Below are 14,458 nucleotides of genomic sequence, written 5' to 3'. Positions count from 1 at the left end.
AAACTTACAACTGCTTATGAAGCATTTGTAACTAGTTACAGAAATAACTAGTTTCTGAAACTAGCTACGCTTGTACCCGAAACTAGTGACAACTGGTTATGCTTAAAAGACGTTACGGCCCATGTCTAAAGGAACATATACTAATATAGCATGTATAAGTCCATTTGACAGATCTTATAAACGTCAATTGATGTCAGCATTGCCAGATTTTGTCTTGGTAAAAAGAGTGATTTTTATGTCTGGTAAATGTTAATAAAAAAATCAGCTTCACGCTGTATATCGCACTCAGCGGGATAGACAGAGGGAACATAATATTAAAATACTCCGTTCCTTTCTTTCCGCCGAATTCTGGAGGCATTGTGTGTTGAATGGCGGAACTCAACTTTGCCTTTTGCCTCGACACCAGAGCGAAGAAATGGAAATATAAATTTTAAGTAAATATTTCATTTCCTCAAGTGGAGATCGTGGAGAGACTCACAGCCAGTCAGTTAACAGTCACATTTTGTGCCCCTAGGGCACAACTGGCAGTATTTTTTACTTATATTATAAAATATCAAAATATACATTTTTCTGTTTATACGGGACTGGTCAATAGATTCGTTATATGGAATAAATAGAAAAAATGGTTATTACATAAAAATAAGCAGCTGCAGCGTTTTATGAACATTATTGTAAAACAAATGCATTCGTCTATAAACTTAAATAGAAATATGGAATGAATATGCAGGCGTTGCATGGGTTAATAGAAACGAGAATGTTTGTATAGAAATGAGGAAGGGGGTTGTTAAAATTGTTGTTGGGTAAACACTGGGGGTGTGTTACATGTGTACATCCCTTGTTATAACATTTTTACTACTTTTAACAAATATTTCATAATATATTACATTTTCAACTTATACATTTTTGAATATATTTTAAAGACATCATTTTCAAAATATAGGTTATATTTTAGTGATTTATTTTCAATTTTATATTTTTATTGCACATAGATAGACGTCGGTCTTGTAGTTTATTCCTCACTCTTCTCACCAGCACTGTTCATTCAGTGATTCAAAATTGCTTGTTATAGTCTATTTACATAAAAATATTTTAAATTTGAAATATTTAAATAAATATGAAAACTTGACGAACATTGAAAACTATGTTAATAATATAAAAAATAAATAACTTCTCCGAGGCACAAATTAAAGCAGTTCAACAAACGAAATACAGTCTTGCAGTATCTAACAATTTTGTTCTTTAAGAACGAACTAATGAAAATCATGTGATATTATGATACAAAAAACATTACTGGGTTTGTGTCTATTCACACATGTATGTGATAATGGTTTTAAAACTGGGAATTTGACTTTGACTGATCTGATTCTGTATTAAGTAATAATATAATCTGTGTTAAATGCTAATAATAACCTCAAAATTATACTTCTCTATATATTAAGAAGTGATATAAAATTATAAACATTTTATATTTTACATTATAAGATGCTATAATAATCTATAATTCAGAAATTTATCTACTTAAAATATATTTTAGAGTAACCAAAAAAAAATTGAACTTAGTAACATACTTAAAATTCCATTTTCGGTATAGTAATTTAAGGCATACAAAGTAATAATTGTTTGTAACAATATAAAATATGAGGATTACACAAAAGCATTGCATCTTATTTTACAGAAGCTTTATATCAAAAAATATTTGTAAGTTTATCTATTTACGTATTTTGTTTGTAAACTTAAACGTAGTATTTATTTATTAAAAGTAATTTTCAATTTTTAGGTTTATTGCCGACTAAAAGATGCCTAAATGAAGCTACCTTGAAAAAGTCTGTTTTTAACAAGACTGAACAAATGGATTTTTTGAAAGAGCAGGTTGAAAATCCAGAAATTATGTGGAATGATTTTAAAAATAATATTTTGCATATACCGGGTACATTAAACGAAAAAAACATTGATGCTGTTATATTAAGAATTTTAGTAGCCACCAAAAAATTTGATAGTGCTTTATCATTTACAACATATTTGAAATCTTGTAATCGAGAATTGTCATTGGGCGTCGTAAATGGTTTGCTAAACTTTTATTATGAATATGCCAAAGAAAATAGTTTGTCAGACGATCAAAGGGATTTTATATTAACATCATATAAAAACTTGTATGATAGATATAAAATATTAGATTTTTCTACTAATGAAAAACTGCTTCATGCTCTATGCTCTATAAATGAATGGAAAAAATGTATAAAATTAATAGATGATATCTATTTAAGCGGAGTTCCTAGTCATTCAACATTTAGTACATTAATTGCTACATTATTCCGCAATAATAGGAAATCAGAAGCAATGAAAATGATAGACAAAAGTATAAAAAGCATACGACCTCTTCAAGACTATGCATATGAGGAATGGATTAAATATATTTTTAGGAAATATAAAGATAAGAAAACACAATATAAATATTTAAATGAAATTTGTTGTCACATATCAGATAATTGTGCTGTTGTATCTGCTGTGACAGCACAAATACTAAAAGAATCGTTTGAAAAATTAGACTGGACTACAAATTTTACAGAAATTAATAGAAATGTGTAAGGGAACTGTTTTCATTCATATATTTTTGTATGTTTTTGCAAATAACAGAGGATATCATGATGCATCTGGCTGTAGATAACAATTGTTTTTATTTTCCTGCTTGGGTGAAGACAAACTGCAGTATTGAATTATACCACAATATATTCCAAAGTTGGGAAAAGAACAAAATATCTTACCATTGGGTCTCACTGCCTACTCTACTATATTATCAAGCTTAGAGTGTAAATCTGCATCAGCCTATTAAGATTGTAAGAATTTATCTTACGAGAGACAAATAATATTTTAAAAAACTATAAATATATTATAAACTATGAGTATATATTATCAGGAGAATTATACAATTTCAAAGTTGTCTTGTATCCTCTTTCATATGAAATGAAAATATTTAAAGCCAGCCTTGGTGCAGGAGCACCAGCATGCAATTGTAAATGTGACAGGTTCTGGGTTTGATTCCCACTTGAGCAAATTAAATATTCAATATTTAAATTTCCATGCTCTAGAAACAAGGCAAGTGTAGTCTTGAGTTCTGCCACTCAACATGCATTGCCTCCAGAATTTTGATTGAAATCTATGAACTATTAATGGGAACAGAGTATCTTAATATTAGGTTTTAAGTTCTCTCTCCTTACAGTACCTTACAGTATCAAACTTAACTAGCTATTTACTTTCAGTGGACTTTGTGCAAAATGTAACCAAACATTAGATTGCTTAAAATTATCAGAAGAAGAATTTAATATCCTACAAAATGTGGTCAAAGAAAAACTTATCATTGGCTCTGATCTGTTCTTAAAAAGCTCTCCAGAGGAACTGAAAAGATTTTTAGAATTTATAGAAAAAACTGCCCCATATGATATTGTGTTAGATGGATTAAACATAGCTTTCACAGTTCGTGACTCCTACAATAGAATTAGAGTATTAAAAAATGTTATAGATTATTTTTATTTAAAAAAAAAGAGAATACTGCTACTAGGAAGGAAGCACATGCTAAACTGGCAAAGAGGTGCATTGTCGAATATCATGAAAAAAACAGAAAACTTTTTCATTGAGGATATGTATGTTATTTATTTCATATCAATCAAAATATATTGTACTTGAAGTAAAAATTGTTAATGTCACAACTGTAAATGCAACCATTGTGGGATCGGTTCCCATTTGGAAGAATTAATTATTTTCATTTCCTCACTTTATCTTTTGAGAAAAACTAAGCTAACAAGTAATTCTTAACTTTATCATATCTTTATATGAGAATTAAAAAAAATGTGGTTTCATTTTATTATTTGTCAATTGTGTTATTTTATTTTGTGTATGTATATAATATTTATTTTGATTTTATTTTATGTTATTACAGCTCCCAAGATGATCCATACTTTATAACAGCAGCAATATTGAGCGGGTCCCACACAGACATAGTATCAAGAGATTTACTTAGGGGCCATAGGTTTTTATTACAACAAGATAAATTGCAAAGAATATTTCAAAGGTGGCAGTGGCAACACCAGTGGATGGTTTTTGTTCCTAAATATAAACCTGTTATTCAGGTAATAGAAAAGTCCTATTTTTTTGTCCTATTATTTTTTTTAATATTGCTTAATATAGTCGGGTTAACCATTTCTTTGTATTTCATATGTACTATTACTAATGTAATGAAAATTTATTACTTTATTCAAAATATTGATATTGTAGTAAATTTTTTTCGTCTTCTTTTTTCTACTTTATATTGTAATTCATCAATGAAAAATCAGATTTAAGACGATATTGTTTTGGTTTACCGTATGTGGTATAAGTCTTCACAATAGTTACACATAACTTGAGAATATATTTTTTTCTATGAAGTTGGTAGTACATAACTAATTAAAAACATATAGGTAGTAATAAACAAGATTTCTCTCAGTATGTGGAATACTCCATTAAAAGCGGGATATATCTGTCTTAATCGGTGCTATAAATTTTGGGCTAAAAATCGGGATGTCTGGCAACACTGATGTTAAGATAGTCTGCTTCTAGTAAGATAAATAGGAAATATGACTAACTGTCAATAAATCTTTCTTGATTATGTTGAATATAAATCTTTCTTGATTAGGTATGTGAACAGGTCACGCTTTAGCAATCACTGTATAATATGTCGACTATTAATTTTTAACTGTGTTAAATTCAGATTTTAATTAATTTTCATATTTAAATTTTTGTAGTATCAAAATTTAAATATGCATTCTTACTTTTAACGCGGTAGATAGAACGGTGTTAAGGCACTCGGTTCTTTACATTTAAAAAAATTCTGAGAGACTAAATCCAATGATGCGTCTTCCGCTATTCTGACCAAATATGACATTCGTAGACTATTGTGCCCCCACTCGAGGAAATGAAATATTTAAATTAAATTTATATTTCCATTTTCGTCGCTCTGGTGTCAAGGCAAAGCGCGGAAGACGCTTTTTTTTTTTAATATTTGTATAGATATAGAAGTATAGATCGTTGGGAAGCGTCTTCGTTTTAAAAGTTTTTAAACATTAATTGAATTTGATTTAATGCGCGGAATAAAATTTTGATTTAAGGCGGTTAACAATTCTTATTTTTATATTTTATTAAGTTTTATTTTTTATTTTTAGGCTCCTTTAAAATATACCCCGTTAGCTCAGCAAGGCGCAAATGGCTGGCATTTGCCATATTCAAACGAAAATGCGTCAAATCCAGGACAGGTCGGCGATGGAATTCCAGATTGTTCCAGTTGGCTTTGCTTGAAATCAAAATAGTTTAAATTTTATTATATGTACCAATTTTTAATAAATTGTTAGTATGTATATTATTGTTATGATAAATTGTGTAAATGAATAAATAATGTTTTGTTAAGATGTTGAAAATATTATTTAAGCCTTATTTTTAAAGTTAATAAAAAATGACTTCAATATTTGTATGCATAATTGCAGTTTCACACGTTACATTAGATTATATTACGTATGTTTTAAATGGAAACAAATCTAGAAAAGGTCTAAGTTATTAAATTAAAATAGAGTGAGATGGAAGGGTTTACATTGCACCTCCTCCCAATTGCTGTTTGATTTGATATTTGCAAATTACAATTATAAAAAAGGTGTTATATTTTTTTATTACAGTAATAATAACAATATATATTTTTAATTATATGTAATTGCGCCTAATTTTCAACGCCTTCTAAAATGTTTTAAAAATAGAATGTCAATTTGTTTACGTGGTAATAAATAGCAATTATAAAGACTTATTATGTATAAAATAATAAATATGTAACTCCTCGACAATGAAAATAAAATGATTATTGCATCAGCTAATCTTTATTCCATGTTGGCGATTATATAATATTTTTTATAATGGAAACTTCATTTAAATAAAGAGACTAAAAAGGCTTGAAAAGCTGAGAAATAGTTTGCTAATGACGTTTAATAAGCAGCATAGTTTATTAAAAAAAAAACAAAATTAACGTCAACAAAACTTTTTCCCGAACAGATTTTTTGTTTTCAAAAATTGTTATCAGTGTAATGCAAATAAATTAAACAATGCCGAAGAATAAGAAACGGAGTAAGTTGCAAGATTCGGATTCACTTTCGAAATTAAACACCCAGTCAAAGTCAAGCCTTGCTTCGAAATCGGAGCAAAATGTTAAAGTTTTAAAAGATGTAAATCCTGGTAAAATTACATTTTGATATTTAGTAATTAATATAAAGTAAGAATATTGTGTAGATATATGTATAGCAATAGTAGAATGATTTTCGATTTGGTTTGGTAAATGTATAGACAGATATTGCCAAATGTTCAATGCCTTTTTTCGGCGGAAAGTGGGAAGCGGAGTGTCTTGACACTAGGTTTAACGTTCCTTCTGCCTGATCATTAGGTAACTGGTCCATAGAGGTAAATGTTAACACTTATTATAAAAGGGTCAAGCACTTCTCCGAGCGTCTCCCTGCATTTTTGTGTACTTTGAGCTTTTATAAATGTGGTGTATTTCATGTGAATTTTTTATATTAGTCTGATCTTCCATAAATTGCTTTAGAATTTTAACAATAAATATTGTATTAATATAGAACCAGCAAAAAAGCTACGTTCACGAAATGCACGCAATATGGAAAGGATGGAAATGCTAGCGCGACCTACAGCTAGACGCTTGCGTTCGCTTTGGGATGAGAAATGTGCTATATTGCCTCTTGAACGAAGGGATAAAATTAAAAGTGCTTTAGAAGAAGATTATTTCCTTAGTCCAGAGTAAGTTATATATGTTTTTATGAGGAATATTCAAATGCTTGCTGAAATAATTATTTTTAATTATTAACTAGAATATTTTACTAGAGGCCCGCCGCGTTCGCAGAATCGCCTGTTTAAAGTACACGATTTTATTTAATATTTGGGGGAGAAATATTAGTATATATACATTTTAAACAGGCAAACTGAGCAATACTTCCAAGCGTTGAGCGAATCGTCGAAGCGTTGGTCCGGTCCTGGCGGGATGGTCAGTCGCAGAGAACACGTGGACAAAGCTAGGGAACTGCGGCAGAGGCAAAAATGGCTCATTAATTTTAGTGCTCAGGTCAGGTGACATTATATAATACATAAATTGTACAAAAAATATATATATTTTTTTCAGCTTCAAGCTATGTGCCACATGTAACAGGGAAACTAGTGTTAAGACACTCTACTTCGCTCTATGCCGAATTTTGGAGGCAATGCGTTTTGGATGGCGGAAGCCAACACCGTATTTTGTCTCGATATCAGAGTGATGAAATGAAAATATTAATTTAAATGAATATTTCATTTCCTCGAGTGGAAATCGAATCCACAACTGCGCAAATAAGTGTAAAATCAGCGATAGCCTTGTTTGTTTACATTGTTGCAAGAAAAGTTACAGATACATAAACAGCTGTCATTGAAAGGCTGTCCAAGATTGTCTTGTTGTATAATATGTACATATTTAATGACAATAAATTATGTATGAACTAAATATAAACTAAGTGGAATAATACCGCGCTCGTATATTCTTGAAATATTTATTTATTCATTAAAACATAATAAAAGAGGGAAATATAATAACAATTACACTTGGACTCTAGGGTTTGTTAGATAATTATAGACACCGTCCTATAATATTATTTACAGTGATATCAGCGTATTACTTCTACAAATCCAAAATATATATATTTTTTTATTAACTTTTAGAAGGTACTATACCTTCTAAATTTGTGTACAAGATACAAAATAAGTCGCTTTTAAAATAAGAATAAGTTTAAACAGTCTAAAACTAAATATCTCAATAAAATAAGAGACAGAATTCAACTCTGGTCTTTGTCTTGTAATCAAAGCGAGAAATTGAAAATAATTCGTTCCCCCGAGTGAGTCATATTCGTAGTTTGTGCGTTTAGCACGCACAAACTACTAATATAAGCGAAAAATTATCTATTGTCTTTATAAGAAAATAAATTGCCAAATATTATCCGTACTCTATTTTAAAATGTGGTTTTAACACTATGAATTATATTTCCTATAGTTACAAAGCGTCATTAAGTGTCTACTAGGTATATATTATTTTAATAGTAATATTTTTATACTTATATATATTTGAAGGTGGCCTACCGTCTGTGCGATTACATTGCGAAGGGACAAAAGGAGATGTTGGTTTCGAATAGACTGAGAAGTATCGCGGATGTGGTTTTGGAGAGAGTTGCGGAAATATTGGGTGTGTTTTAATGTGGATTAATAAATAATTAATATTTAAATTTCTTTACAAACAAGTTGAATGTTTTCTATAACGTAAGTTTCGTTAAGCTCGGTGGTTTTTGGTTCGATTCTCACCCGGTAACCCAATGAACTATTTTTATTTCCCCTCTCTGACAAGATAAAACGCGATAAGTTCCGCCAACGATTTTCTCAATATGCAATATCTCAAACATGGGGACTGCCCAATGTTTGAGACACGAACTGGCGTTTGAAACGGAGTGACTTAAGTAAGACAGTCCTCTATTTATAAACCGCTCTCAACTCTGAGATCGATCTAGAGATGCAGTTTTTATAATCTATGAATGAAGACAGCATCTCAAGATTGCTATGTTTCCTTTGCCTATGCCTATAAAGGTATGCGGGATAGAGCGTGAACCTAAAAAGATTATAGTAGTAGGTCAACAGTTTTAATGTACGTAATATTAGATTGTATACATTTATTGAGGCCGTCGTAGCGCAGGGTGTGATTGTTGTAGGTTCGATTCTTACTCGAGGGAATGAATTATTATTACTTTATATTTTCCTTTCTTCACTCTGTCACCATGCAAAAGCCTAACGTTGAGTTCAGCCACTCAACACGTAGTTCCTCGAAAAATTCGGCGCTGAATTATTTTATTATGAAAGCTTAAAGCTTTTTTATTTGTTACACTTAGGTGAACCGAAACCATCCCGCACCCACCCCGGCCGCCTCGCCCGCTTCATGGTGGCCATATCCGATCGCATAGCGGTGTGGATCGAGAATGCTGTCTACCGCGCAGACGCCTTAGTTCCGGAGGAATCTGACGTGGACGAACATATGAGGCTTGATACTGAAAAACCACTGATTATTTAATTGTATATATTTTAAGTAGGTAAAAAATAAGTAAATTCAGTTTCATTTCACATCAAAATGAAATATAGCCTAGATCCTGTCCAGATCTGACAGCGTCACAAATCGGTCCAGTAGTTCAGTAGATGTGCTTGCACAAACAGACTGACAAAAAATCATAAATTCTATTTCTATTAATTATTTTAAAGCTTCTTATAGTTTAGCGAGACTGTTATGGTATTAATGTGACAGTGGTTCTAGGTTGTAATTTCACTTTACAACTTTTTAAAACTTTTTCAAGCATTTGTATGATGCATCTTATAGCAATTATAAAAATTTATGGATCTTGTCTAATTAATACATTAATATGTAAATTTATGTAACTATTTAGTAAAAAAATATTAACATTCCAGTTTTGGTGTAAAGAATCAAATAAATCAGCTTAACGCCGTATCCCGCAAACAGCAGGGTAGCAGAGGGAACCTAGTGTTAAGGCCTCTAATTAATAATTAATAGTAATTTGAGGGCTTACTATTTTAGTGGGTACATGAAAACGAGTGTTCTATGTTTTTCTTAAATGCTAGAGTGAGTCGGTTGTTAAATATGTATAATACAGAATTCCATACCCACACCTATATTATAAATTCGAAAGTAACTCTGTCTGTCTGTCTGTCTTTTACGCAATCAGGGCCAAACCGCTAATTTGATTGTGTTAAAATACTCATATAGAGATACTTGAGGGTCTCGGGATGAACATAGGATACTTTTTTTTCTCATATTTGTAATATTATCGATATATACCAATATATTAAAATACTTATTAATTTAATTCGTTATTTAGTTAGTAGTTTAGTTCCGTATTAATGAGCACCGTCGCTAGGCGACCTTTGCTAAGCAACGATTTGCAAAGTTTGTTGTTAGAAAACGTCACCCAAAATGGGCTTGCTTAATGCATCTCTCTTTTGAAAAATGTAAATAATTTCATAAATATATTTAATAAATATTCGTATTGTTCAAGCGGGCGTAGCCGCGTTCGGGTCCACTAGTATATATATAAAAGGAAGAGATCTGATACCTCGCTTGATGACAGACAGTATAGATAATATTAATAAGGGCAGGTTACATATGTTAATAACTTAGAACGCCTACATTTTGATCAGGTTTCAAATGAGTGATATAAACAAAGAAAATTATGTCAATGTGAACATACAGTTATAACGACAGTTTTAATAGTTATTGGAAATATATGTATGTATATTAGATGCATTTATTTCCAATAGGTATGTGGCTAGTTGTGCTCGTGACACATGGGCGCAAGTGGTTGACTGTAAACCCGTCAGGTTATGAGTTCGATTCTCACCCTGGGAAATGAAATATTAGAGTTGAGTTTCCCCAATCAACATGCAACCCCTCCAGAATTCGTTGGAAATCAATGAAACGAAATAGAATGCCATCAAGGTTTACCCATAAATATGGATGGGGAGAAGGCCTTGAGATTTAAAATTTTACTTTTGTAGTGCGAAATAATATGTGAAACTTTTTATAACGTAAAAATAATTGTTATAACGTAAAATTTAAACTATCCACAAATATTTTGATTCTTGTCTAATTAATGTATAGTAGTAGGTGAAATCTTTGCTGTGCGTTTAAATACTTAGTCTTCATTTTAAACTGATAAATTGAATAATTTTATATGTACTTTTGTTTTCATTTGACTGTGTTGATGTTATCGTCGGCTTAGAGTACCTACTAACAGTCAATTAAGAAAATCGTCAGGAAAGACCCAAAAAACCTAATTAAAAACTCTCAAGTAGATATTATATATTATTAGAAGGTTTATATAATTTCGAAAATTGTTATGTATTCTCTACTATATAAAACAATGTATAATATTTTATTTTTTTACATTTTTAGACTTTATAAAAATGTATATGACGAAATAACTAAAAATGGATTTAGCACATTTACACTCGTTACAAGCCAACGTTATGTTTTTACTACTGCTTAAATAATTTGCTTGTAATTATTCGGTAATATTAAAATATTTACCTATACTTATATCTACGCTTTTTTATATAAATAAAATATTTTTAAGACTGTCCATGAATGTAGAAAACAGGCTGGTCTTTGATAATGACTATTACTTAATATCATTTTCACACAAATATTCATACTTGTATGGTAGCTTCTGAGTCATATTGAAAGAAAGTCCAAGATATTTACATAATATGGTCGAAATTCCATGAATCTCGCCAGATGCTTGGCCCGACATAGATGACTATCACAGTTGATCTAATAAATTATTAATGATACCATATCTGTATCGGATAGAGCGATAGGAATATTTTTTTCTTGAAGACAGGTATTTAGCCATTCAGATCAGTTATGACCTTAGGAGGTGCTAAGCTTAGGATACCTAGGACTTGTTGGCGACCTTCTAAAGCCCTATATAACGAGCCTGTCTTCCGTAGATCAGCATAGTTTGCACTCAGAAGGCTCTTGAGCAGTTCTAGTGAGATACCACCCAACATCTTTAACGCCATCAATATGAAATTCTTCGTACGTATTTTTTTATGTTATCATTCTTTCTTTTTTTAATATTTAATTTTTTTCAAACAATTTATAATTATAATTAAATATAAACATATAATATTAATATTTTATCGTAACAAGTAGATTATAGCGAATACATTCCCATAGATTAGTACAATGAATGAATTAATTGTTAAAAGCTATTTCTGAACACTTGGAAATAATTAAATTGTAATATATAAAAATTAATTTAAAAATAATAATTATTATTTGTATAAATAATATGGATAGGTGTTTACATATATGCTTACATAATTATTATTAACATAGCACAATACAGTCTTTGCATTTTGGAAAGTCCTGTTATATCATTAATTTTGAAAATATTTATATATTTAGTTTTGCACACATGCCGTGGTATTTTACATTACTAAACTGATATCAACAAACTCAAATATATAAATGACGATAGGTTGTGGGTTCGATTCCCACTCGAGGATATGAAATATTTAATATTTTCATTTCCTCGCTCTGGTATTGAGGTAAAGCGCGGCGTTGAGTTCTGCCGCTCAACACGCAATGTCTCCAGAATTTTGCGGAGACTGGGGAACGGAAGTGTCTTAATAGGAACGGAGGGTTTTAAAAATTAGAAACAGCAAATGTAAATAAATATTTAATCTTATTTTCAGACATAACCCGACATAATTTTTTTAAATATAGCATCAATTATTTATTACTTAACATTCAACCCATTTATCCTAATAAGGGAGAACTTACCTAACGTGTTTTTATTGACGACATTTAGATATGTTTCTATTTTTGATGTCAGTGCAAGTATTTGCAAGCTAAAACGAACATGTCATACAATAAAGAAAAAAAACTATTGATTATGTATTATTTAAACTATTATTGAAACTTTTAGCTTTAATTCATAAAATAATTAGTATTTTACAAATATTTTCTTGACTTTTAGTACTTACTTATATGTTCAAATGTGTAGGTGTTCTTCTTCTTGTGCTGTGTCGCTCTGGCGTCTGCTGCTCCCCAGTTGCTCACCTGGCCTGGTCTCGTCGCTCCTGTTGTGGGATCTCGGGTATGATAAAATATTTTTTTCTAAAATTTTTATAATAACATAATGATTTTCTTATTGACTTGTTCTTTTAGGGTTCCATACAAAAAGCGTAAATCGAGACCCTATTACTAAGACTCCGTCTGTCTGTCACCAGGCTGTATTCTCATGCCCCATGATAGTTAGACAGTTGATTTTTTTCAAGTGATGCATTTCTAGTGTTGCTATAATAAGTACTAAAAAATAGAATAAACCAAATATTTATGAAGCTCTCATACATGAAATTATCATCATCATAATCACATTTTTATTTATCTTCAGGCTGTATTCTGCACATAGCAGGGTAGGCGGAGGGAACCTGGAAATCTAGTATTAGTGCACTCCGTTCCCCCTTTTCCGCCGAATTGTTGATGCATTACGTGTCGAGTGGTGGAACTCAATGGAGTTTGCTTCGTTACCAGAACGAGGAGATTAAAATATTAAATATTTCATTCCACCGAGTAGGCATCGAACCCACCAACGTCCATATCCACGACGGCCATAATCATAATATTATTTAATTAAAATTAAAATTGCATATATATTATATAAAATGAATTTGTTTATCCAGACCATCGTAGCCGGGCCCACAGTAGTGAATAATGGAGTGGACCCCGTCGGCCGCATCATTGTTCCCGGGTACGTCGGGGTCTACTAGACACCAGGCGGTAACAGCTAGGCTTAAAGTTAATACGACGACACAGCTTTACACCTGTCCGGACATCACCGAAGTTATTGGCACCCAAATTATTATGTATACATACGAATAAAAGCATGCTCAATTTATTTTTTTGTGGTTTTTAATTTTATTTTGAGATTTCATAGTACTTCATTTTTTTTTTATATAATTTTTATGAAGTCATTTACAAAAACAAACCTACTCGTAACTCTCGAACTTATAAAATTATATTTTTTAATGCTGTACATAAGAGAATAAAATCTACTATCTATAACATTTTCTCCAAAAATTACCTTATTAGCAGTTAAAACAATTAAGCACGCTACTTCTTCATAATTACACTTTTTTCTAAAACTGAAATATAATTAGATTTGTCATGCATAATATAAATTACATAGCTGTAACGTTCCAACGTAATATATATAAAAATGTTTTATATTAATGTTGTGTTAAGTTTACAATGGAGAATAGCACCGCAATAATCTATAATGTCCATCATTAAGTACTTATATACGACGACGTCCGAGAAAGTGTTTTACAGAAGTCATCAGTGTTGTTCACTCTAAATGGAGATAAAATTTACATAAAAAATTTAAATTATGTAATGTTTTATGTTTATTACAACGATTTTATCTAGTTTCGTAATGTTTGTTTCAAAAGAAAAACGTTTTAAGTGAAGTAAGGCGATGATGATTTTAAGTATTTTATGTTTTAAGTGATTGATGTTTGTGAACTAGATAAGACCTCTGTTAGCTGTTCAATTGAAAGGCAATAATGGTTGAAAATTGTTTTTTCTAGGCTGACTATTTGGGGTTTTTACATTTTGTTATCCATGAATAATATAAATATACAAAAGCAGTCAAATGTGACTAGGATTCCCTCACCTAGGGTTTTGTATCAATTTTAGATTTACAACTTATGGTCAGATCAATGGGGTAATAGAATTTATAAAAGTTGATATTTTGGAGGCCTTTCTTCTTTCTAAAGTTTCATTTTCGTAGGTAAACGG

The 14,458-nt window shown here is 30.7% G+C and overlaps 3 protein-coding genes across 3 annotated transcripts; all 3 read left to right on the top strand.

Moving 5' to 3' along the window:
- Positions 1–1,504: 1,504 nt before the first annotated feature.
- On the top strand, positions 1,505–5,430 carry mldr (mitochondrial ribonuclease P catalytic subunit). The gene is made up of 5 exons (XM_085199299.1): positions 1,505–1,698; positions 1,778–2,582; positions 3,258–3,638; positions 3,935–4,124; positions 5,193–5,430. Exons 1-5 carry the CDS (start codon positions 1,638–1,640, stop codon positions 5,334–5,336), a joined length of 1,581 nt encoding a protein of 526 aa, XP_085055425.1. The 5' UTR covers positions 1,505–1,637; the 3' UTR covers positions 5,337–5,430.
- Positions 5,431–6,113: 683 nt separating this feature from the next.
- Positions 6,114–9,161, top strand: LOC146530970 (uncharacterized). Its single transcript, XM_085199602.1, has 5 exons — positions 6,114–6,243; positions 6,639–6,816; positions 6,994–7,138; positions 8,170–8,281; positions 8,976–9,161. Exons 1-5 carry the CDS (start codon positions 6,114–6,116, stop codon positions 9,152–9,154), a joined length of 744 nt encoding a protein of 247 aa, XP_085055728.1. The 3' UTR covers positions 9,155–9,161.
- Positions 9,162–11,557: 2,396 nt separating this feature from the next.
- LOC146530969 (uncharacterized) lies at positions 11,558–13,556 on the top strand. Its single transcript, XM_085199405.1, has 3 exons — positions 11,558–11,689; positions 12,663–12,755; positions 13,342–13,556. The coding sequence occupies exons 1-3, from the start codon at positions 11,678–11,680 to the stop codon at positions 13,426–13,428; spliced, it is 192 nt and encodes a 63-aa protein (XP_085055531.1). The 5' UTR covers positions 11,558–11,677; the 3' UTR covers positions 13,429–13,556.
- The last annotated feature ends 902 nt before the right edge of the window (positions 13,557–14,458 follow it).

Source organism: Heliconius melpomene, chromosome 16, assembly GCF_056956725.1.
Source record: "Heliconius melpomene rosina isolate 202511_hmr_F chromosome 16, ASM5695672v1, whole genome shotgun sequence".
NCBI classification, from domain to species: domain Eukaryota; kingdom Metazoa; phylum Arthropoda; class Insecta; order Lepidoptera; family Nymphalidae; genus Heliconius; species Heliconius melpomene.
The sequence above is the reverse complement of the archived record's forward strand: the minus strand, read 5'-3'. Positions and strand labels throughout refer to the sequence as shown.

Excerpts from the sequence above, each read along its gene's own strand:
- mldr (XM_085199299.1), top strand. The coding sequence starts at position 1,638 with ATGAGGATTACACAAAAGCATTGCATCTTATTTTACAGAAGCTTTATA. Across the intron at positions 1,699-1,777 it reads CTTTATATCAAAAAATATTT|GTTTATTGCCGACTAAAAGA; the intron begins GTAAGTTTATCT and ends TTCAATTTTTAG. Across the intron at positions 3,639-3,934 it reads AACTTTTTCATTGAGGATAT|CTCCCAAGATGATCCATACT; the intron begins GTATGTTATTTA and ends ATGTTATTACAG.
- LOC146530970 (XM_085199602.1), top strand. The coding sequence starts at position 6,114 with ATGCCGAAGAATAAGAAACGGAGTAAGTTGCAAGATTCGGATTCACTT. Across the intron at positions 6,244-6,638 it reads TTTAAAAGATGTAAATCCTG|AACCAGCAAAAAAGCTACGT; the intron begins GTAAAATTACAT and ends GTATTAATATAG. Across the intron at positions 6,817-6,993 it reads GATTATTTCCTTAGTCCAGA|GCAAACTGAGCAATACTTCC; the intron begins GTAAGTTATATA and ends CATTTTAAACAG.
- LOC146530969 (XM_085199405.1), top strand. Across the intron at positions 12,756-13,341 it reads CTCCTGTTGTGGGATCTCGG|ACCATCGTAGCCGGGCCCAC; the intron begins GTATGATAAAAT and ends TTGTTTATCCAG.